Consider the following 25666-nt stretch of genomic DNA (forward strand, 5'->3'; position numbering starts at 1 on the left):
CACACACCCGAGAGACAGAGAGAGAGAGAAAAAAAAGTGAAATAAAAGCAATACAGAAGGAAGAGGCTGTTGAAGAACGTCGCAGGATTAAACGTTTTTTGGCAAAAAGTTGTACCAACAACCGAGGACCGATTGCGAAGCGGAGCGTGCATGCATGGTTGTACCAACGAGAGCACAGTTTTTAATTTGAAATGGACCGTGAGCTCAGGAAATGTGTGGAATGGAACAAGAGACTGTGGTGAGAAGAGAATTAAGCAGAGAGAAGAAAAAAAACTGTAGGACTGTATCAGCATAAATGAAAATTAAGTGTAGTTTGGTGGCGGTGAGACAGAAGGCAGGCCAGAAGCCGTTCGAACTCGAAACAATAATAGTGGAATAATAAAGTGAAGTTTGATTCGCTCGGGTGTATCGGGTTTTGTGGAGAGAACCGACAACTTACACTAGTGAAAGAGGCTTTGAAAAGGGAAAACACACGACTACAAGCGCGGTTGTGTAGAGTTTCCGGCTCGTTCGTACGGTATCCTGCCGCGTTCGGTAATGTTCGGCTCGCACACATACAACGGCGCTCGTTTCGGGTCTGCCGTGTAGACCGGGTGCGAAGTGGCAAACTCGTATATACAACTGGGCACTGGCAGCGAACAGTTTAGTACAACTTTAGACGCTCGCGACGAAAGATGCTCGCTTGTGCTTCGTGCGCGTTTCAATTGCAATTTGCTGTGCCGAGCGTGTAACAATCAACCAACCAACCAAACGGGGAAACAACAGCCTACTACGTGAAGAGTGTTTTTTCGGTATAAGACGGGGGCGCGAGTGAGTCTAGGACCCGTATATTGAGCGAGAAAATACAAGTGTTGTGTGAAGTTTATTTTTTTTGTTCGTTTCGGTTGACACATCTCGCCCGATGGGAATTTAAAACCGAGCTAGAACTTGTGCGCGACGGTGGAAGCTGCCCGGATAAAAAGTGCGGTGATACAAAGCGCAAAAAACATGACGGATTGGCGAACATGAGAAATTACATGACATAACAAAGTCTTTCAGCGATAGCTTCTCGTGCTAGTATATCTTGAATAATTTATTATCGACGACAGTTTTGTGTTATGGTGCAACAACAAAAAAACAGCTATTCTCGACAGGCACCAGAAAAATGAAATGATTTTATCTTAAATGGTTAAAATAGCCGATAGAAGCGAAGAAGTGGTTCAAAATCAACTGCGACGATTTCGTCCGGTCAGCCGAAGACGAAGAAGAAAGTGAGTGTGGCAAGCTGTCGCACAGAAGAAAACAAATGAGTCTAATTACGCGGAAATCGGAGCTGGTGGCTCTGCCGGCACTTCTGCTGGTGCTGCTACTGTCGGTGCAGGTCAACTACAGTTTGCAGTACGATTCGGCCGAGGCCCGCTACTACCCGACCAGTCCGGTGGAATCGAACCTGCGGTACGATGCCCCGGACGATTGCAAGTACCGCATCACACCCGACGAAGAGGTGGAGCTGGTGTGCAATCTGAGAACCGTAAACAGTGAGTTTGATAATACGAACTTTAGTGTGATACCTTCGGAGCATACGGCATCGCTGGCGGTGATCTGCAACGAGGCGATAATGGCTCGCAGCAAGCTGCAGGCTAAATCGTTTGCCCATTTGCTGCGGCTCAAGAGCCTTTCGATGGAGTACTGCAAGATTGCCAAGTTCGAGAACGGGGTGCTGGAGGGGTTGAACGATCTGAGGAACTTTAGCCTGCGGACGCATAACATCAACTGGCCGGAGCTGAATCTGGAAATCGAACCGGAGGTGTTTGGTCACACGAAAAACTTGGAGCAGCTGGATTTGAGTATGAACAATATCTGGTCGCTGCCGGATCATTTGTTTTGCTCGCTGAGTGGACTGCGGTCGCTGAATATTAGCTCGAACCGGTTGCAGGATGTGAACGATTTGGGCTTTAGGGAGAAGCCGGTTGTAAAGGAAGATAATAATGGCACCCATAATGGGAGCTTGGTGAGCTGCAATTTGGATCTGGAGGATTTGGATGTATCGAAGAATCATTTCGTTCTGCTGCCAGCTAGTGGATTTGGTATGCTGAAAAGACTTAAGCTGCTGAAGATTCACGACAATGAAATTTCGATGGTTGGCGATAAGGCATTGAATGGGTTGAAGGAGTTGCAAATTTTGGATTTGAGTTCTAATAAAATCGTTGCACTGCCAACTGATTTATTCAAGGATCCAGCTCAATCGATTCAGGAAATTTATCTGCAGAATAATTCGATCAGTGTTCTGTCACCGGGGTTGTTTTCAAAGTTGGAACAACTGCAAGCGTTGGATCTTTCGATGAACCAACTGACATCGGCTTGGGTCAATCGGGATACATTCTCCGGTTTGATTCGACTGGTGCTACTCAATCTGGCTAACAATAAAATCACGAAGCTAGAATCGGAGATCTTTTCCGATCTGTACACGCTGCAGATCTTGAATCTACGTCATAATCAGCTGGAAATTATCGCTGCTGATACTTTCTCCCCGATGAACAACCTCCACACGTTGCTGCTGTCACACAACAAAGTCAAATACTTGGATGCATATTCTTTGAACGGTCTGTACGCGTTGTCTTTGCTATCACTGGACAACAACGTAATGACCGGTGTCCATCCGGAAGCATTCCGCAATTGTAGTTCACTGCAGGACTTGAACCTGAATGGAAACGAGCTCACACAGGTTCCACTGGCCCTGAAGGATATGCGATTGCTACGGACGGTCGATTTAGGCGAGAACTCCATCACAGTGATCGAAGAGCCTGGTTTCCGTGGCATGAACAATTTGTACGGTCTACGCTTGATCAGTAACAATATTGAAAACATCACCCGAAAAGCGTTCAAGGATCTGCCAAGTCTTCAAATTTTAAATCTGGCCCGAAACAAAATTCAATTCATCGAAAAGGGTGCCTTTGAACCGGCTGTCAGTGTGCAGGCGATTCGATTGGATGGGAACCTACTGACGGATATTGAAGGATTGTTCACGGCGATGCCGAATCTGGTTTGGCTCAACATCTCCGACAATCGGCTGGAGCAGTTTGATTACTCGCATATTCCCGCGCATCTACAGTGGTTGGATCTGCACAAGAATGAACTGACCGAGCTGAACAATCGGTACGGATTGGACAATCAGTTGTTCCTTCAAACGCTGGATGCCAGTTTTAATCGATTGACGAGGGTGACTCCATCGTCGATTCCCAACAGTATCGAGTTTCTGTTCCTGAACGATAACCAGATTGTACACGTGGAACCGCACTGTTTCATTCACAAGACAAATCTGACTCGGGTGGATTTGTACGCTAATCAGCTGACCGGGTTGGACATAAAGGCACTGAGACTTCAACCGGTGCCGGAGGACAAACAGCTGCCGGAGTTTTACATCGGTGGAAACCCGTTCGTGTGTGATTGCAACATCGATTGGCTGCAGAAGATTAATCACGTGACGTCGCGGCAGTATCCGACAATAAACGACATCGAGACGGTTTACTGTAAGCTGATGTACAACCGAGAGCGAGCCTTCATCCCGCTGATCGAGGCGGAACCGAAGCATTTTTTGTGTAACTACAACACCCATTGTTTCGCGCTGTGCCACTGCTGTGAGTTTGACGCGTGTGATTGTGAAATGACGTGTCCGAACAATTGCCAGTGCTACCACGACAACAGCTGGTCGACGAATATCGTGGAGTGTTCGGCCGCGGGGTACACGGACATTCCGAACAATATTCCGATGGACACGACCGAGGTGTACATCGATGGGAACAATCTGGTGGAACTGTCCGGGCATAGTTTTATCGGACGGAAGAACTTGAGAGTGCTGTACGCGAATCATTCCAACATTGAGATTATTTACAATACGACATTTATCGGGCTGCGGCGGTTGACGGTGCTGCATCTGGAGTTCAATAATATTCAGAAGTTGTACGGGACTGAGTTTAGTGCGCTGGAAAGTTTGAGAGAGTTGTACCTGCAGGGAAATAAGATCTCGTACATTGAGGATCATACGTTTGTGGAGTTGCGAAAGTTGGAAGTGCTTCGGCTGGACGGGAACCGGATCAACAGTTTCGAGGTTTGGCAGTTGGCGTCGAACCCGTACCTGGTGGAGATTGCGTTGGCTAATAACATGTGGACGTGTGATTGTAGTTTTTTGAATAAACTGAGGATCTATCTGCAGTCGAATACGGAGAAGATCATCGATGCTAATGAGATCAGTTGTATTTACAATAATCTGACGAGTATTTTGAAGGAGAAGAATGGAACCAAGTGTACCTTCCGAGGTGAGGGGATGAGTTCGATTGTGCATACGCAGGAGATCGAGGATATGCTGCCGTTGCTTTTGGTAGCGACCTGCGCTTTTGTCGGGTTCTTCGGATTGATCTTCGGTATGTTCTGCTATCGGAAGGAGCTTAAAGTTTGGGCCCACAGCAGCTGCCTTGGGTCACTGTGCTACAAGTCCGGAACGTTTGTGAACGAATACGACAAGGATAGGTTGTACGATGCGTACATAATCAACTCACTGCAGGACGAGCACTTTGTTAATCAGATTCTGGCGACGACACTCGAGAATGACATCGGATTCCGGCTGTGTTTGCATTACAGAGATTTCAACATCAACACCTACATCGCCGATACGATTGTGGAAGCGGTGGAAAGTTCCAAACGTGCCATCTTAATTCTTTCGAAGAACTTCTTGTACAACGAGTGGACCCGATTCGAGTTCAAGGGTGCGATTCATGAAGTGCTGAAGCGCCGAAGGAAACTGATTATCATCCTGTACGGTGATCTGCCGCAACGAGACTTGGATGCTGATATGCGTCTGTATCTGCGTTCCAACACCTGCATCGAGTGGGACGACAAAAAGTTCTGGCAGAAGCTTCGAATTGCGTTGCCGCACGTGAAAAAGAGCAACTGTTTGAACAAGCGATCGGCGATCAACATCTACGCAACGGCCAACGAGTACAACACTGCCGGGCGACCACGAATGCCCACCGCTGGGACGCTTCCAGCGCCGGGACCAGCAAGGCACGAGAACCACAGTTACGCTACCATTGGCGGGAACTGCCCGAGAAACTGTGATAATTATGATACGGTTAGTAATTGTAAATATAACACGACGCAGCACGACAGGCGGCTGAACGATTTCAGCCGGAAGGTGACGGCGGAGAGACAGCACGAGTATGCGGTTCCTTCCAACTGCCTGCTGGACACTACGCACGAGACGTACAACACCAGCTGCGAACGGATCGCAGGGGAAACGTTTGAGTGCACCTCCAGCAGCAAGTATTCAACGTCTTCGCGGGGCTCCAGCGAGTGTTCGCACTCGATCACACCCACCCACGGCTATGGTGGTGGTGGAGCGGTTGGTGGTCCAGCGATACCAAATGGAGGTCCACCCAACATCCTGTCCACCACGTTCATGGGTAAGGCCGATCCTGGCGGGTACAATAACGCCAGCGTGGCAAATAATTTGACTAGTAGTAGTTACAATAGCAGTAGGAAACCGAACAACTGTGTTAACGGTTGCAATGATGGTAGCGGTAGCAAAGGTGATAAGTCCAAATCGAGCACGATTGGAGACACGAACAATTTCAATGATAGAAGACTGCCACAGGCGATGTGGGCATAACGATTACTTAAATACAGGTTAGTTAATTATTTTTATCGTTGAACTACCGCGGGGACAGGCCCCCCGTCTAGCCATATGCTGCAAGCAGTCACACCTAAACTCGTAGTAAAACACGTCAAGTGAAGGAAGTTGCACACATTACAAATGTTACTTACTCAACCGTAGGCAGGCAGTTTTAGGGTGATCTTAAACTCTCTTTCTCTAGCTCTCTTTAAATGCTTTTTGGTATTTTTTTATGCGCTGCTCTGATTCGATTGCCAGGACTGTTTTCGCAGTTTGGTTGATGGACTGCATGAACGAAAATACATAGGCAAAACGATGGCTTTGACCGAATTGACAGCATTGACAGAATTGACAATTTGACAGAATTGACAGCATTGACAGAATTGACAGAATTGACAGCACTGACAGAATTGACACCACACAAGCACTATACACTAAACCAATAATTTGAATCACACAATATTTCAACCGGTCCTCTTTGAATATGATGACCCGGTTAGAAAGCAAATTTCCAATGGTCAACTTGTTTACCTCGAGCAGCAGTTAGCTTCAAACTACTATCTCATCTTGACAATTTTCTATCGACCGCAAACTCAAAACGGGACATGTGCAGTCTCAGAGCCTGTAAAGTCCACGCAGTGCCTTTAGCAGAAAACAAAGCAAAAAAAATCAGAATATATGTATCACTCAGCTAGCAGTGAAACGACGCTTGAGGGAATCTTGAAACACACAAAAGCCAAGATTTCATTCTCCCTCCCACACACCTCCCGCGCTCACACACGAGAAAGATTAACAGTTATGACGGCAGTTCAACAGTGAAATATGACATACTGAAGCACTCACACAAATCAAGCAAGGCGGGAAACGGAAAATAAAAACCGATCCCAGCAGCAGCAGCAGCAACAGAAGAGAATAGATCTTCCAGCGATGATCGTTCCCAAGCGATCACCACAATTCTAGTCACAAAAGAAGGAGACGCAGAGGAACTAATTCTAATCTCTTCAAAATCAATCTTGCATTACGCTCGATGATTGAAAGCAGTTTTTTACCTTTCTCTTTTGTTCTGATCCCGTCTCGCCAGAAATCCCTTAATAGAATTCCGAAAAAGGTAATCTGATTTTTCACGCTTAGATTCAAGCCATTTTAATCGTTGAAAATATAGCAAGAGAGAATAGAATGATATCGAAAGCACAAGAGACAAGCCTGTAAATATAGACCACCCTACTAACTAGTAAAAACTCACTCACTCACAGTACTAAACTCGCAAACATAAAACTATTAGATTGAACTGCTTACATTCGCGGAGATTTCGTTTCCATCGAAACTCAGAAGGAGAAAACGAGAAAGCACAACCACGCACCATTTGTTCGAAAAAATGCGTTTAATGAAGGGGCAATTTGCGTCTTCCTGCAGAGAATCTGATTTCTTCAGCGAAATGCAAAACTCACACGTGTGTGATTGTGTTTTTTCTCGTTTCTCTCCTCATCCGGCTCTGTTTCCGAGCAATATTCTAAAATCGGACCGAAAAGAGCAAACTTTAACAAAATAATCATCAACTTTGCTTGCTGCGCGCATAACACCCGACGAGAAACGAATTTTATAAGGAAATCCAATTGAAAACAAGTGCAAGAAAAGAATTTACGACGAAACAGAATATTTCAATTTGATTACGAATCACGAAACAGCAGAAGGTGAGAATAACATGGGCACCTACAAATAAAAAAACATAAGAGAGAGCTGAAAGTTTCGCTAACTGAAACTGGGTAGAGAACAACAACAAAAAAACAGTCGTAAATTAGTGCAACCACACCGGAACTGAATTGATTTACATTTTTTCTTTTCCACTTCCATGAAGTTGTTCCCGCTATTTAGTCACGAAACTCTTTAGCTGAAACAAATTAGTCAGATAGTCAGAGTAATCCCCTCCTTCCCTTTTCTTTCGTTTGCTGGGGTAAGAGTAGAAAAAAAACTCGATTTAAGTTCGTCCAATTAATTGCTAACAAAACTGTGCAGTTCAAATGGCAGTGTATAATTGAACACAAGTTCCTCCATATTGGTGGAAGGTTAGGTTTCCTATACGAAAGAAAAAGCTATTAAGAAACAGTCGATGAAAGATACTATTTTGTTGTGTTATTTTTATTACCTCATTGAAAGTATAACAGAATGTAATGAGAATCCGTTGACAAGTGTAAAATTCTTGTATGTAAATAAAGACATTTTTGGAATTACTATCCTAGAGCTCTAACGCATTATGTAAATATAGAGAAGTTTACGACTTAACTGCTAGCAACTAAAAACAAAATGGTAAACATACAACACACTCACAAATCTAAAACACTACTCAAAGCAAACCATGAGATACAAATTGATTCGAAAGAAACGAACAAAGTTACTCGCTCCTTAAAATAACTTTACACAAAAACAAAAAAAAAGATGAACTGTAATATAATGAGAGTATTTGTTGAATAGTCACGAGCACGAGAGCAACTTGCTGCACAGTGGCGTAGTAAGAAAATTTTTCGGGGGGGGATATGAAATTTTTTTTGTATATATATGAAAAAATGTTCAAAAACATTCTGAGCAGGAAAAAAATGTTCAAAAACCAACAACTCAGGGAACAGGTTTGGGTAGTCAAGGTAGGAAAGCTAGCTGTTGGTATAGAATAAATGCTCTTCCCCTACGAGGACAATCTAAGCGGCAAACTTCAGACTGTCTAATTTACTGAGCCCTTCAGTTCCCTTGTGCCATTCAGTACCACTTCCTCGTTGAGCTTCCGACTGATTCGCGAACTACTTGGTCTAGTCCCCGACAATAGATCTAGCCTACTCCGACGAAAAGTTCCCCGGCGAGAGAAGTTCGAGCCAACCAGCCAGGTGCTAGGTCAGTTCGGCGATTCCGGTAGAGTGGGCATCCGGTTTGCTGGAGCCCCGGCGCGACTGGTGGTTTATCGTCGCGGTCTAAGCGGTCTCGTTCCCGGCGGTGAATCTGACTGTAAGCTAAAGGAGAGGTCCCAGACGAAAGAAGTTCTCCCGATACCGATTCTTATTTGATTTCAATACCACAACTTCTTGAGCCCTTTGACTCCGTAACCGGTGCCATTTAGCACCGCAACTCCTTTAAGCCTTTTAGTTCTCTTCTTGGGCCATTTAGCACTACTTCCTTGATGGTCCATTCAGTCCTCGACTTGTTCGCGAACAACTCGGTCTAGTCCCCGACGATGGACCTGACCTACTCCGACAGAGTATTCCCCGGCGAGAGAAGTTCTCCCGAGATCGAGCTAATCAGTTAGGTGCCTAGTTCGGCGATTCTGGTGAAGCAGGGTATCCGATGCACTGGTGCGCCGATGACCCGCGACTAGCGGTGTCTCGTCGCTGTCTATTCAGTCTAGTCCCCAGCGGTGAATCTAGCTTACGCTAGCGGAGAGTTCCCTGGCGAAAAAAGTTTTCCCAATATCGATTCTTCTTTGGTTTTCGCTATTTTTCTATCGGAACAACCGGTGGGGTGCCGTAGTCGGTCTGGCAAATCTGCATGGAGCGTGACATCCGGTTCGCTGGCGTTTCGACGACTCATACTCGCTGCTTTGTTGCAGTCTAAACGACTAGTCCTCGGCGGTGGATCTAGCTTATACCTGCGGAGAGTTCCCTGGTGGTGATTGCTCTCCCGAAACCGTTGTTCGATGTCCATTTCGCTGTAAGGCAGTCATGATCTACATCAGCGGTGTTCAACCTTTTAAGTAGCTCCCTGCACGTCACTTCAAACCTCGGACATTCAAAGACTCTCCTCGGACATTCAAAGACTTCAAACCTCGGACATTCAAAGACGCTCCAGGCACAGTGTTGACGTTGCGTGCCCACACCGATGAAGATACTCCTTAAGCAGCCGTGGCTCGGTAGAAGCTGTTTCAGGTTGAAGGTCATCTCTCCGTGCATTCTATTGACCCACGTCGACAGGTTTGGATGAGCCAGTAGGTCCACTTTCCTTTCTCCGTATTATCCTATGCCTGCAGCTACGTCATCATCGAATCGATTCTCATCATCTTCATCACGTTTCTGACATTTCATTGATTGTAGCACTTGATATCCTCCGTCAGGGTAATGCAGATGGGGATCATCTCGGCATCAAGGCATACTGCCTCCGGTACGCAATCGCAACTCGTACGACCAGTAGTCGAAGCGTCCTGTTCAGCTTTTCGCGGTTTCACTTGGTTTTCAGCGCCGCACCCCAAGCAGTATCGATGACGAAACACTAGATAAAGACCCGACATTTCGCATGTGTAATCAACGTGGTTGTTTAAGCTCAATCAGTCGTCGATTATCACTCCCAATTGCTTCAGTGCACGCTTCGATGCATTCACGTGCCCTTCGATGGTGATCTGTATCCGCTGAACCGCTTTTCAGTTGCTGTCCAACAACAAAACCGTCTTGTAGTGAGCTATTTGCAGCTTGACCCGTTCATCCAGCTCTCGATCGCATCGATTGTCTCCGTCACCGATTTTCTTCAAGTGTCTCACCGTTAGTGACACATCATCCACGAAACCAACGATTTTCACTTTCCTTGGCAGCAGCATTGTTAGGACCCCACACTGATAGAATATATTCGTAAATCGCTAGGAATTTATTTCGTACAAACAACTTTAATAAAATATACGAATTTTTCGTATATATGATGTAGTTCTATCGAAACCCTTTTATTTTTTATTACGAGTTTTTCGTGAAAACCACGAAATGACTTTCGTTGGCTTATTACGAAACAGCTTCATTCAGCAAACGAGTCGTTCGCTGTTATATACGAATATCTTTATAATATTTACGAGCACCATTCGTCAAACCGTCCACGTCAAAAGAGCAATATGGAGCCATTGTTGCTATTCGTCAGATAATTGTTGTTGTCTGACTATTTAGTAGTCGTATCCGTGTCCGCCGGTTGCAGGAAGATTTCCTGAACCTCTTTCGCTTCCAGTTGATTCAGAATCTGGAGCAGTACAGAATCAGTTGAGCCGTCGTGAACTGCTCGTTGATTTTGTATGAATAATTTTGAGTTTTTCTCTGCCAGATCGGTGCTGTCAAACATCGATCCTAAAAGATCGAATGCGACCAACGAAATCGTTTGTAATATACATAAGCGTTTATTAAAATAAAAGAAACTTTCGTTCATCAAGCGGCCATTTCTTCGTATTACAATAAAAGCGATTTGGCCACATCGATTTTTTTAAATAAAAAAAAACATCGATCCTAAAAGATCGACTGAAAACAATAAGAGGCCAATAAATACGAAAACTTTTCTAAGATAAACGAAAAGATTTCATGCGACCAACGAAATCGTTCGTAATATACACAAACGTTTATTAAAATAAACAAAACATTTCATTTCATTCACGAAAAATAATGTCGTTATCAACGATAAAATTCGTGCAGTGTACATTAAATGTGTAAAATTTACGAAAACTTTCGTTCACCATACGGCCATTCTTGTTCATGAAATGAACGAAACTTACTATTTACAATGCACGAAAATACTTCGTTGCAGAAAACGACGAATGAATTCGTGCATTGCATGATTTATTATATTCACGAATTTATATTATCAGTGCATCTTACATCCCATTCCAAAGTGTTTGACAGAGAATGGAGCCCTGAGTAACGCCCGCTGCGACTCGCATTGCCGTCTGGTACAGCAGTGCTCTACTCTGGAAGTAGCTCTTCAGGATCTGGCTCATTCTTTTATGGCACGCTGCGGCACTGGTCTATTCGAGGCTGGATGGCTCGGTGACTTCACTGACTTTGGCAGCAACATCAGTTTCTGCACCTTCCTTATTTTGGGGATTACTTTCGTCTAAAGACGTCAGCAGTACCATCCTGAACATGTCCGGATATGCCAGGATCGCAGCTTTCAGCACCACGGTTGGTATTCCATCCGGACCGAGGGTTTTCTTTGATTTTAGTCACATCGACGCTTCTTTGAGCTCGTCGTTAGTCACTTGCCACTCGGCTGTGTTACCTCCTTCTTCTTCGCCGTACGGTGTCGCTGACCAAGTAGTTGAATCGTGATTCGGGAAGAGACCCTCAACGATTATCTTTAGCTTACCCGGGCATATTTCAGCTCGTGTCGACGGACCCTCGTCTTCGTCATGACGAATCAGTACGCGTCCCCCAAGGATTGGCGTTTATTTCTCAGCACAGCTACTTATGGCAATTGGCTTGCTAAGCTTGATCTCCCGTTTTAAAAAGTCCCTACCTTCTAGATACGTCGCTTGCGCTCCTCCTTATTCTCCGATCTTGCGCTCTGAACCTGCCTTCTGGATCTAAGACAAGCAGCGCATAGCGTACTGAGTTACTCATTTAACCAGTAAGCTGCACGCCGTCTACTACATGGCCCTAGTTTTCGTGATGTTGTAACGTCACAAGCCGTCACAATCCTTCTAGCCGTCAGCCGTATCAACGTACTTGATTCCGTTGTTCGCCGAAGTAACTCAACAAAGAGGTTTTCGTTAAAGGCTTTCGTCTTCCACTTTAGCTTGCCGCCCGTCCTTCTTCGTGCTGCAGCAGGGTTCCATTGGCCGATATGGTAGGGAATCGCCTGGTGGCCTCCATGGGGATACTTCTCTCACACTCTCCAGTCCATGTTCGCCGTCAGTCAAGGACTACAGAATGTGGCGAAATTTCTCTCGGTACCTATATCCGTTTCGTGAACTATTAAGCTCCTAGCTCCTCGCTTCGCCGCGATCTACTCGTTATAGTCCTCGGTGGTTGAGCTAGCGTCCACAACGTGCCGACAGGTAGGTGTCCAGTCTGCAGCCAATTTTCACTACAAGGAAATATTTTCACAAGATAACTTTTGCAATTGAAACGTTGAGAATTTCATTTAAAATATTAGGCATATTTTTGTTTAACATATTCATTTTTTTCAAATTTCTCCAAAATATTTCGGGGGGGGTTTCGTCCCCAAAACCCCCCCCGCTACTACGCCACTGTTGCTGCACCCAGTGGTGAAGATAGCCGCCCCTCCCCCTGTAAATAATAGTGAACGGATAGGCATACGGAGAGATAGTAGCAAACAAAAAAGAACAACTAGCACTCGTAAAAAAAAACTGATCGCCGAAGAATTGTAATTATTTTAGTTGATAAGGCTCCCGAGGCGTTCCGAGAACAAATTACTAAATTACCAGAAACATTCAATACAAACGGGGAAAAGAATTTTAAGAACGAAAAATCTATAAGAGACAAAAATCAACAAATTACGAAAAATAAAAGCTATTATTTATTTATGAAAATTGAAAACTATTTGTTTGATTGCTTTATTTTTTTTTTGGTTTCAATATCCGAAATTGTCATGCTTGGTGTATAAGTTCGCTCGTTGGTGTTGAACAGTTTTGCTTTCCCATCATGGTAAGTATTGAATAGAAACATTGGATTCAACTGACGAATTGATTTGGTCAATGTGAAGTTTAGTAAGTATTGCGTTTGTTTTTAAATTACGTCACGTTATTCAACTTGGTATAACCAAACATTTTGCTTCTTTTGAACTGCCTCAAACTCCAAAAGTAAGCTACTTATCCATATTCCTTTACTCCTTTAGTTCTCCCATTAATTCCCAGCCTACTATATGTATTAGGTGATGAATCACCATCACCTCATCAATGAGAATGAGTTCCAATTCTCTAATAAAACAGGAATAATATATGATTGAATATTATGCACATTCTTTTTGAACTTGTATGTACTAGTTATAGTAATAAAATAGGCATTAATGTTTTGTTTTGATTCAGTTTTTTCACCTTTGTCGGAATTAATGAAATAAAACATGATTAATTGGATATTTCAATAGCATTTAGAAAAATTCCCTCAAAAATTTTTCAAGATCGGAGCACTAAAAGTACAGTTACATCTAATTGTAGCCTACCATTTCTATTTCTTCGAACCCGTACACGCATGAAGACAAAGTTGGGCAGTAATGCGTTAACTTGAGTAACCTTTTAGGAATAAAGTGTGTGAAAATTATTCTTTTAATCAAATTATTATCAAATAGCTTAAAAGTAAACTTCGAAACCTTCAGCCTTCTGACGCACACAAAACTAGCTCTAAATAAATCGCTGATACTCCTTGTTTTTCTGTCTGTATGACCAGTGCTCGAGTACTCGGTGTGTTTGAGATAAGAGCTTGGTCATTACTCGACGGTACAATGGAATGGCGCAGATGCATTAACCACGAGCTTTACTTACTTACTACTTTCTTTTTCGGTTTTTAGAACGGTTTTTGAATTTCGGGAACAGTAGGTGGATAGCCTAAGGTTCCCTATCACACCGTGATGGGGCTGCCATCTTTGATATAGCTCCGGAGAGAGCATTTCATGTTCAGCCACTGGATACCAGAACAGATGCTGTTTGTGCACAGTTTTGCTTAGAGTCCTTCGCTGGCACTCGGACAATGATCAGCCGCCTCTAACATGAGGAACAGACGCTGATGTGGGCAGCTCCTAGTCTGGAGAACAGACGCTCATTCAGGTCTGCAGATGGAAACCCCCGCGTATGACCAAAGTTCCCACCGGGGTTGGTTACCCGATCTTCCCTAAGGTTGCTCATTAGACTGGTTCAATTTTTGACTTTTAGCTCCACCAGGCTCCACTGATTCCTTTTATGGCCCTTAGTAATTGTGCAAATTTTGGTACCGATCGGTTGCGTCTACGGACCCTCCAAAAATTTCAAAGTTTATATGGAAGTTTGTATGGAAAATCGGTTAACATTGAAAACAAATTCTTAAAAAATCACCTCATCAATCAATTAATCAGAATACTATATATTTCTAAAGGTATTCTTCTACTTAATGCATTCGTGGAACATTGCAAGTTTATGAAAATTCGATGAGAAAAGTTATTAATTATAGAAGCAGCATGACTTCAAAACAAGTAGATTTTATTAGTAACCATAGCAACACTGTTTGAATAGCTACATCATTATACAAGTCTCAACTAGACTTGTCACTCACCGCTCGCGTATGGCAGATACAGCACTAGCTTATAGGGTCTAGAGTATTTTTTTTTCAAAATCGAGCTCATTTTATTGTCCAAAAGGAAATCGCCGTATTTTTTTCAAAAAACTCTTCGCCAATCTGACACTTTTCACTGTATTTCAATAAAAAGTAATAAGAAGAGTTGCCAGACTCCTAACAAGTAGGTTTCATACGATTGAACACCCGCTTCATATTTCTGCGTTATGAACGAAAGGGGTATGCGATATTATCGAAATTTCTGTACTTCTACGTATTTTTGTCGTTTTTTGTTGGGAAAATATGAAAAGTTTATCTTGCAACAATTGTAGCCGAAATCAATTACAATCAATTGGTATATATATAAAAGTGTAGGCCATCACTTTGAATTTGACCTTATTTGCCAACTACATGAAATTTCCGTACTTCTACGTATTTTGTCTATTTTTTGAGAAAATATAAAAATGTGTGCTTTCAAAAATTGTAGCCGCCATCAATTACAATCGATTGGTGTATAAAAAAGTATAAATCATCCCTTAGAATTCGACGTTATTTGCCCACTAAATGAAATTTCTGTACTTGTACGTATTTTTGGCTATTTTTTGAGAAAATATAAAAATTTGTTCTTTCAGAAATTGTAGCCAAAATCAATTACAATCGATTGGTGCATAAATTGCATAGGTGATAGCTTTGAATACTTGAAGCTATTTGTCAACTAAATGAAATTACTGTAGTTCTACGTACTTTTGTCTATTTTTTGAGAAAATATAAAAATTGTTCTTCCAGAAATTGTAACCAAAATCAATTATAATCGATTGGTATATAAAAAGGTAAGGGCCATCGCTTTGAATTCGACGTTATTTGCCAACTAATTGAAATTTCTGTACTTCTACGTACTATTTTTTGAGAAAATATAAAAATGTGTTTTTTCAGAAATTGTAGCCGCCATCAATTACAATCGACTGGTGTATTAAAATGTATAGGTCATCGCTTCAAATTTAAAGTTATATGACGAATATTTTAAAATTCTGAACTTCTTCGTATTTACTGAATCGTCCTAACACACTCTATTATTTAGTAACTTACATACAATAATGTGTTTCTCCACGTTCGTGCAAACATTTTGATATAATAATATCCATGTATAATATGTAGAACTATAGAGTAAACAGGTAATTTTCAAACCGTAAAACTGACAAGTCAACCGTATGCCACGTACATTGTAAAAATCCTATCTCCTAAAAACTCGAAAACGTATATTAATTTTTGAAAGTCTACTATTTATTGCTTATATTACAAGTCTAGAAGCTCTAAGGATTGCATTGGTGTAAGGAAAATTGAAATTGGTTGACAAACGGTCGTGATACGATTGTTTGAACAGAAAAACTCATTTCTTCTGTACTGACTCTCAATTACTGTTTTTACAATTACTTCAGACATACAAATTTGATTTCCATCATTCTTTGTTCACTGTTTTTATAAAAAAATTATCTATCTAATGGTGAAGGAAGAATTCTATTCTTCCTTCATCATCTATTCTATTATTTTTTAATTTGACGTATTTACAAAAGACATATCTTTCTATTGGTGAAGACAGATTTAAAATAGATTATGTAACGGCTGAGATATGACCGGTCAAAGTATTTTTTTAGACCCCCTTGGTATTCCGAGTGTTAATTTGTTTCAATATGGAAAATGCATTCCAAAATTATTATCGAAAAAAATCATTATAAGAGACAAAATACTTACATTTGAGGCACTCTAATAAGTAGTAAAGTTAATTTCTATTTTTAAAATTAAAATAGAAATTCAGCTTCTTTAAAAAAAATTTTGAGCCTTCGCAACAATTTTTTTTTACATGTGTTAATATCGAAAACGATTTAGCACACGAAAATTAATTTACACTTTAAGAACGATTTCGAAAAAAAATATTTTTGAGACACCCTAATGAATAGTAAACGCTTATTTTTGAAATGTTTTAATATAAAAAAAACGATTTCAGCGTACCAAAATTACCTATTTGAATCGATACGGCAAAGTTTGAACTTTGGTCCACATTTTGTTCTAGGAATCAGAATCAGAATATATTGGCTTAAATGGCACGTTCCCCGTATGTAGTCGGGGATTTGTACCTTTTGTTCTAAGTCGTGCCACTGTGCGCTATTCGGCACACGATTCGTTGCAATATATATCTTGTGGGATGAATGGCACTTTAAAAAAGTGGTGGTATTTTGTGTAAAAACCTTATTATAAATTTATTTATTTATTTATTTTAATTTTTCATCTGACCCATGTTGGTCTACATGAAATTTAATGTTGTTGTATGGGAAAAGCCCATTTCAAGATTCACTATAGAAGCAGACCTCGAATGCGCGTAAAAACCCATAATCTTTTCGCACGTTTTTCCTACAATTACAATGATCTGACATTACAAATTAACAACATTACATACAAGGTATACAGCATTGCAATAACATTACAGAAATATTTTCACATAATCTTATAAGCTAAGTCAATCTCCTAAGTCTATTCTTGAAAACATCACTAGAAACATAAAAATCGAAATGGTCATACACACTATTGAAAACATTACACATCGCCCTTATGGGTTCATTCTGACCGTACTCGGTGCGCTGAAAGTCTAGTCTTAAAAAGTTACGTGATCTAAGGTTTCTGGGGGGTACGTTAACGTTGATTTGTGAGAGAATATCTGGGGTATCCATTTGGCCAGACAATAGTTTCCCAACAAATGCCGCTCTGAATGTATTTCGCCTTTTTGCCAGAGTTTCCATATCGAGCAGACGACAGCGATCATTGTATGGTGGTAGCTCTGTTGGGTTACGCCACGGCAAAGTTCTAAGAGCAAAGCGGAGGAATCTGGCTTGTACTGCTTCAATTCTGTTAGTCCAAATGCTCGTATAAGGACACCAAATGGCTGCGGAAGCTTCCAGGACAGACCGAACAAGTGAAAAATACAATGCCCGCAGATGTTTCAAATAAACCACACATATCACAGCAAGGAGCCTGTTTCCAAAGGAGCGGTGGAAACCAATCATTGTTATGCACGTTTCTAGGAGTGAGTAAAAAAATCAAAGCAATCCAAGTTGGTTTTGACTCTTAGGTTTTCACTCCTGGTTTTGGGTCCTCTTGGCCACTCCGGTTTGTGATTCTTCTTCTGGCGCCGCTTATAGACCGAATTTCATTTCAAACTTTGCTAGTAGGGCTTGTATGTTTAATTTCTCAATTATCCCAGCAGATTGTACAGGGTGCGCCAGCTGGATGTATCCTTTTTCAACATTGAACAACTCCGCCCTTTTTTAGCTGTTTTCGCAAGTAAACAAGTTTTTTAGGATATTTTATCCCATGTATTATAAACCAGGTTTAGAATACAACGTCGATTAAATGACCACCCCCATTTGATACACAAAAATCAGCTCTTTTGCGGGCATTTTGCATGACATTGGACAGCGTTTCGGGCTTAATCGCCGCAATTTCAACTCGTATATTAGCTTTGAGTTCGTCAAGATGCTTAGGTTAGCTAGAAAACACTTCACTTTTCAAATAACCCCACAGAAAACGTCTGGCGCCGTTAAATCCGGAGAACGAGGAGGGCATTCCAAATCACCATTTTTTGAGACAACGCGTCCTGGGCATTTACTTGTTTTGGAGCACACTCCGTCCTAAACAGTTTCTGCTGAAGTGATGAAATCCAAAAGTTCAAATGCATAGTGGAAGGATGCAAAACAGGTGTATTATTTATTACTGTAATGGCCTAAGCCTAGCCTAGTACGCTAACCATTGAATTCTGGCCTTCGAGGTCTCTCGAAAAGAAGGTTTCGCCATGAACTGTACCAAGGATCTGTTTTGCTTTTGTGCTTGATAAAATGAAAATTGAAAATCTAAAGTGAGCTCGGGCTTTTAAACTGTATGCTGCAATTATAATCTAGTAACCTGTTTTCACTCCTTGGCGGTTTTCACTCCGCAGGAGCCACAAAACCATGAGTGATGAAATCATGGATTTTAATGATTTGTCAAACTATGGTTTTATCAACGCTTGCTGATTGGAGTGATTTTTGAAACACTGCCTGCCTGGAAAAAAACCATGTTGGTCCTTCGATATGTATGCTTTGGTCTCACGAAAGAGCATATTTCCTACTAGGATCTCAAACAACTTTGATCCAGCGCAGATCGAGGTTATACCACGATAGTTCGCAACATTTTGCTTATCACCTTTTTTAAAAACGGGAAATATTACTAATTTTTTCCAACACACGGGAAACACTGATTGCGACAGTGATTGGTTGAAGATTAGTCGTAAAGGTGTACACAATGCGCTTGCGCATTTTTTCAGTATAATGGAAGGAATCCCATCTGGCCCCACCGATGTAGAGGACTTTAACTTGCTTATGGCAGCCATAATGTCTTGAAGGCCACAGTCCACCTGAGTTGAGCTAGCCGATTCATTTTTAAACACACTCGAGAAATGTTTTGCGAACAAATTACAGATACCGCTGGGAGTATTGGACGTTTCACCTGCGAGGAACATACTGGAAGGAAGCCCATTTTCTTTACGTTTCCCATTTACAAAGACCAAAACTGTTTTGGGTTTCGTTTTAGGTTGGATTGGGTTTGTGCTACGTGTCTTGAGTAGAGAAAGCGGTTATATGTTTTGTAGCTGTTACTGGCTATAGTGAACTCCCTTTTTGTGATTGGGTTTCTTCGAATAGTATAATGTCGAAGCGCAGCAGCTCGCAATCTTTTCAGTTTACGTAGCCGGTTGTTGGACCATGGTGGTTTTGTTCGGGGACGAAGTGCAGGCACATGTATACTGAAAAGCTGTTTTAACACCAGTGAGAGTTTTTCTGCGGCAGCATCTACATCGATCGCGAAATTCAAGAAAGTCTCCCAGTCGATTATTTGTAGTGAGTTATGAAGCCTAGAGAAGTCAGTCTTCGAAAAGTTGAATTCCCTGACATCCTCCATCTCGTCATAGAGAACCAGCTGCGGACAAATCTGCGTTACCAGAAGTGGAGGATGATGTGCGTCTACAGCAACTAAGGGCTCAAGTGCCTCTGATACGGTACAGTTCATTGAAGCTTCTTCATTTATAAACAGGAGGTCCAGGATTCGATTTCGCCTATTATTCACTGTAGACATTTGTCGCATGTTCAGTACAGACATTCTGTCCAGTAAGATAGTACTCGCCCTCGTAAAGGTTGATTCAGAAGGGTCCGGGAAAGCATACCCGGAGGGAGTGCTCTTCAAAAGAAGTCCAGGCTGGTTGTAATCACCAAATAGTAGGTGTGCCGTGTTGGGTTCAATGGAAGTTGCAATGTCAAGTGCGCAGTCTACGTGCTTCTGAATAGTTTCTACATCACTTGCGGAATCGGGGGGAATATATACAACACCCACACAGAGATTAGTATAGGGGCCACGGATATTTACCCAGAGTTGTTCGAGATTGTGAGTGTCATTTTTGTGTTTGGATGAGAGTCGGTTGGAAACTGCAATGAGCACACCACCACCACGTTTCTCCCCTGCACTATTAGGATCGCGATCGTTACGATATACAGAGTACCTTGAGCCAAATAATTGGAGCGAGTTGATTTGATCATTCAGCCACGTTTCGGTCAGAACAATAACATCATGATCAACATCCGAAGCAGCGACGAACAGCTCATCAATTTTTGTGCGTAGCCCTCTCTCGTTCTGATAGTAGATTTTAAGATGTCCCTGCAAGTTTTCTCCTGACGGTTGAACGGTGGTAGATCGAGTGGTGGTGGAAGCAAATGCCTGTAAATGGGGTGGGCTTTCAACGGGGGCAGCATCTGTATGTCCTACTTCGGAAGGACATATACATTCTTTGTATTTACCTGAGAAAACGGATACAGGAATTCCATGTCCTTCGAGTTGGTCTGACTTGTTTAGAGCGTTGGTATCTGACCGGAAAAGGTTGATGTCGTGTCCTTCAAGTTCTGTGGTAGACGGGTGGGTGTCGGTAACGGAGTTGACCTGATTATGTCTGTTGGCAGGCTGCAATGGTGGATCAAACTCAGGGTGCGCAGTATCTCGAGTAGCTTCGGGAGGACATATACCCTCCTTAGCTTTACCTGACCGGGAAAGGTCACTGGGCAAAAACCTAAAACGCAGTTTTCAGTCAGTTTTATTGACAAATTCTGTTAATGTAAACAATTAGCACATATGAAACTTGGGCAATACATATTTCTCGACGTTTTTCAGCATTTATTAGCAAATGCGCCAATTCAATTCGTCCTCCCAAAATGATTGAATGACGCGTTTCCAATGAAACGTACAATATGCCAATTCTAGAAAGAGATGAACTTGGACGAAAGTAGCTAGCCTTTACAATACTAAGTAAGATAATCAACACTCATTTGAAATGGAAGTGACTTTGTACCCAACTAATTCTGAATTCTTCGTGTTCCAATAAACTATAAACAAAAGAAAAATTAAATCAAATTAAGTTTTACACCAACCGACATATCCCCACAAATTGAGCTGGATGAACTTCGTTTGACAATTCTCGGTGGTTATGAATGTGACAGATGAACACCAGTTCTTGGCGTCATCTTGTAGAACTCAATATGAACAGCACACTTTGATCAAAAACCGTTGCCAGTTTTATTATTTTTCTGAATTCTGACCTGTCAACACGAAACAGAGGAATTGAGTAGAAAAATTTAACCCTAGAACGGTTTCGAGGGATATATATATATATATATATATATATATATATATATATATATATATATATATATATATATATATATATATATATATATATATATATATATATATATATATATATATATATATATATATATATATATATATATATATATATATATATATATATATATATATATATATATATATATATATATATATATATATATATATATATATATATATATATATATATATATATATATACACCAGAGCTATTTGCAATCCCTGTAATTCCGTTACGGTTTACTTTAACTACAAGCGTTTTTAACGTTCAATTTCATGTTAAAAAGTAAATAAATGTTTCTTCTTTGAATTACACATAGAAAACTCTTAAAATTCATTTCATGTGGTGTTTCAAATTACCGTAAACCGGGGTGACTTTGATCATCGGGGTGACTTTGATCACTCTAAACTTTTTTCGTAGATCGCTTATTAAACCAGAATAGTCTACCGAATCATTTTAGTTTGAAATGATTTTTATTCTAAACTTATGAAATACTGGTTTGTTATACTTTTTGAGTATTTTGTTCGGTTTTTGGGTACAAAAACTACAAAAAACCGAAATTTGACTTTACCTTATTTTTACGAAGCTTCATAAAATGTCTATTTTTTATAAAACAAATAAATCTCAGATTTGAGCAAGAGTAATAAATTACAAGCGAGATTTTATTTTCCTTTAGAGTGGGATGTACCAAATTTACTTTTAAGAGTTTGTTTATTTTAAATACAATTTTTTGTGAAACTAGTTGGCATTTGTTTCAAATTTTTTTAAGCTAAAGCTCGCAACTTTTTTTTATTGCTTAATATTCCAACGTGTTAAAATGGATGAAACATTTTGTACATTGATAAAGCACTGAAATAAAACAATTTTAGCAGTTTTAAAGGTTTTCAGAATCTTTTATTCTAGTTGGACACAAATTATACGAATTTCGGTTACTCGAATTTTACAGTACATTGAATACTTTGTATAATACCAATTAACATCTATTTAGCAATGAGTATCTTTCCAGAATCAGTTTAAACAAACATTTGAATGAAAAACATTGACATCAATAACTTAATGTGGGTGAACATGCAGGTTATCAAAGTCACCCCGGAGTACGAAAACGGACATCAACTTGAAATCATTTTTGGAAAAATAGCTGTAAGCGGACAATTTTAGGTAAAACCATCTAATCTTGTTCTCCTTACATCAGTACATGGTTTAAAAATATTAAACTTGAAAAAAAATGTGTTGCGTCTAAAAATATGCAATGATTACTTCGAAAAGTGATCAATGTCACCCCGGTTTACGGTATATTTAAACGAATTCCACGTGAACATAACATATTTTTTTTATTGAATGTTGAATGCCATATTGAGTCGTAAAGTATGAAATTTCCACATAAAATTTTAGTCAATGGTATTTCTTATGATGTTTATGTGCTTTTTACACAATCTTTGCATGAGTTCTATTTGAAAAACATATTTCTCACACTCGATTACATATTCAAATGGCAACCGTGTTCATATGTTTGAGGATTGAATCAATTGAGCTTTCCACATGATGTTAACGTGTTTATTTTTTTCAGTGCACTCCATCCTAACGGGTCGTTTATTTCCGATGCTAGACGATCCATCATCATTTCGCAATTCAACCGTACTGTGTCCGACGCGGTACCCGGGTTCCTTTTTAGGTTTCAATTAATGAAATTCCCATGTTTTATCCATAGCTGGAAGCTGAAAGTTTGTGACATCTTAGAACTTCACTAAGCCAAGCTGTTGGGTTAATAATATCGTTGATATGCTAAGGGGGGCTGTGAGGAGGGGCTCCTGATTTTTTTAACTACGTAATAGGCGGACGAGGGTACCCGGGTACTAACAAAACTGAAATGCCAATCACTAAGGCAATTTCTAACCGATTTCGACACTTTTGGGTCTTCTGGGTTCAGCAACTCATTCACTTGTAAACTTGGTAAAATTGAATCAGATAAATTCATTCGGTTCTCGGGAATCTGGGATACTATTTGTGAATTCAGTGGAATACTGGCACTATGGCTATCAAAATTCTTGGAGTTGCATTGTATCTTGTAACAAAATATTGCAACTGCAAAGTCTCGTTCGAATTGACGATGATCATATTTTGCAGTCGGCCGGTTTGTCATGGAATCCCTCTATAACATTTTTCTAATTTCTTGGATAGTGTCACAATGATTAAGTACTTAAAATATAAACTGAAATATCAGATTATAAAATCTTTCAGATATATGCAGATTGACTGATTAGTTAATTAATTAATGTTCCGTATACTCCTGCATGACGCACAGTGGCACGACGAGTGACAATTCATTTGTGAATATTTATTTTATTTTGATCTCAGTTTGAATAAAAATATCGCAAAATTTTACAATATTCGGATGAAAAATGAATTTTTAACATGTATTTGAAGCAAGTGATGTCGAGGATTTCTGCTAAATTCAATTCATTAGAATTGGTCGTACCTTCGAACTTCAAATGGCGATATCTCAAGAACTATACGGTCGATTGGCGTAGTTTTGAGTTTTTTTGGAAATAAGAATGAATATGCTAAACTATAGAAACAAGTTTTTTGTGTTGAAAACGTATATGTTGGTTTGGCATCAAGAAAAATCAATTGAAAAATTCAATGTCATATCAGTAATTTATTTTTATACGTATTCCAATTTTTGAGATGGTCTCCCATGGGTCACTTATCATGAATCTGACTAAAAATTTAGTGTACATTCTAGATATATAGGCCTCATTTTGCACATTTTTGCGCCGAGCTTGCTATATCTATGTTTTTAAAAATACCCATATACAGACGCCCTGTATCTCGTGAATCTTCTTACAAATTGGATGCCTCAACAACGTCATATCACTGAAAAATTAGTGATATTTGCTAGTTTTGTCAACCATTTCTGCTATCCGATGTCATTGGCTATTGTTAATAACGTGTATATTAACTCTTTAATGACCAACGCCTTTAAATGGGTTTACAAAAAGCAGTTGAAAAAAAAATTATGGAATTTCAAAACTGATAGCAGAAAGCAGATTCACCGACCCAAACTTAGTTAAAAACCCAATGTTTAGCAACATAATCCATTTTTTTATAATTTTGTACCTACTTTGTATGAACAGGTGCCACTGTGTGGCGGTCACGACGGCTCTAATGAGCTGATGATCGGAACGCGAAACGTTAAAAACAATTTCAAAGTAAGTTTTGTGTCCTTATGTACCAGGTGGTTTATTACCATATTCCTTAGGGATTCCTACTACTCTATTACTCACACCTTTAATAATCCTTCGCCATTTTCACAGTCAGGGGCGGATCCAGAAAAAAGTCGGAGGGCGTCCGAAATTTCGATTTTGAAATGTTCATTGTGTTACTATGTTTTAATTGCCGCAAGGTTCTACTGTATCGATTTTGTTGGCTATTTTCGGAAAATTTGAGACTAAGAGAAACGAAATCAATGAAATTGAAAGACGGATAGGTATTCTAGAGCGAATCAGTTATAAACTTAGAACGGAAAACTAGAACTAGGCAGGCTCATATGGGCATGATCGAAAGGAAATGTGACGAATTCTTTGCCTTCTGCAGATAAACTAGTCACGGCTTGATGCTAGCAGAAAGGGAGAAGAATGATCGCATGGTCGTTCTAGGCGAGGATTTGTGAAGAATTTTTTGCCGGCGTCGGCGGTAAAACATGATGATGAGTTATGTTCTACCATAGACCATCCGGTAGACTTGGGTGCAACGCCCAACTCCTACTCTGCTGAAGGCAAAGAATTCTTCACATTTCCTTTCGATCATGCCCATATGAGCCTGCCTAGTTCTAGTTTTCCGTTCTAAGTTTATAACTGATTCGCTCTAGAATACCTATCCGTCTTTCTATTTCATTGCTTTCGTGTCTCTTAGTCTCAAATTTGCCGAAAATAGCCAACAAAATCGATACAGTAAATGTTCATTGTTCAATACGTTATAAGAACCTCATTTAATTGAAATCAATTTTGGTGGTCGAATCTGGTCTTCTATCTTGACTGGTTTTTGGGTACAGTGCATTTTTATGAGGCACAGAGAGTAATGCGCTGTCTCATGAGCCATGTAGTCGAATCCTAACCAGGAACGATTTCAAGTATTAGTAGACGGTGCACTAACCCTGAATTCGGCTGCAAAGTTTGCCAACACAGAAGGTCAAGTTCCACAATAGAATGTAGTACCAGGGATCATCAATATAATCAAACCGTTTATGTTTGCCATTAACGACTTGACGGTTGAATTTGCATTGAT

At 40.5% G+C, this 25666-nt stretch overlaps 1 protein-coding gene across 1 annotated transcript in view; it reads left to right on the plus strand.

The window, feature by feature from the left end:
• The window catches only part of LOC131691945 (toll-like receptor 6), a 277845-nt gene extending 264921 nt beyond the window's left edge, over window positions 1–12924 (plus strand). Inside the window, exon 5 of the mRNA XM_058978725.1 lies at window positions 110–12924. Within this exon, the coding sequence (XP_058834708.1) occupies window positions 1286–5644 (4359 nt within the window). The 5' untranslated portion in view covers window positions 110–1285 and the 3' untranslated portion in view covers window positions 5645–12924. The remainder of the gene's footprint in view (window positions 1–109) is intronic.
• Window positions 12925–25666: the final 12742 nt, after the last annotated feature.

Source organism: Topomyia yanbarensis, chromosome 3 (assembly GCF_030247195.1).
Source record: "Topomyia yanbarensis strain Yona2022 chromosome 3, ASM3024719v1, whole genome shotgun sequence".
Taxonomy (NCBI): Eukaryota; Metazoa; Arthropoda; class Insecta; order Diptera; family Culicidae; genus Topomyia; species Topomyia yanbarensis.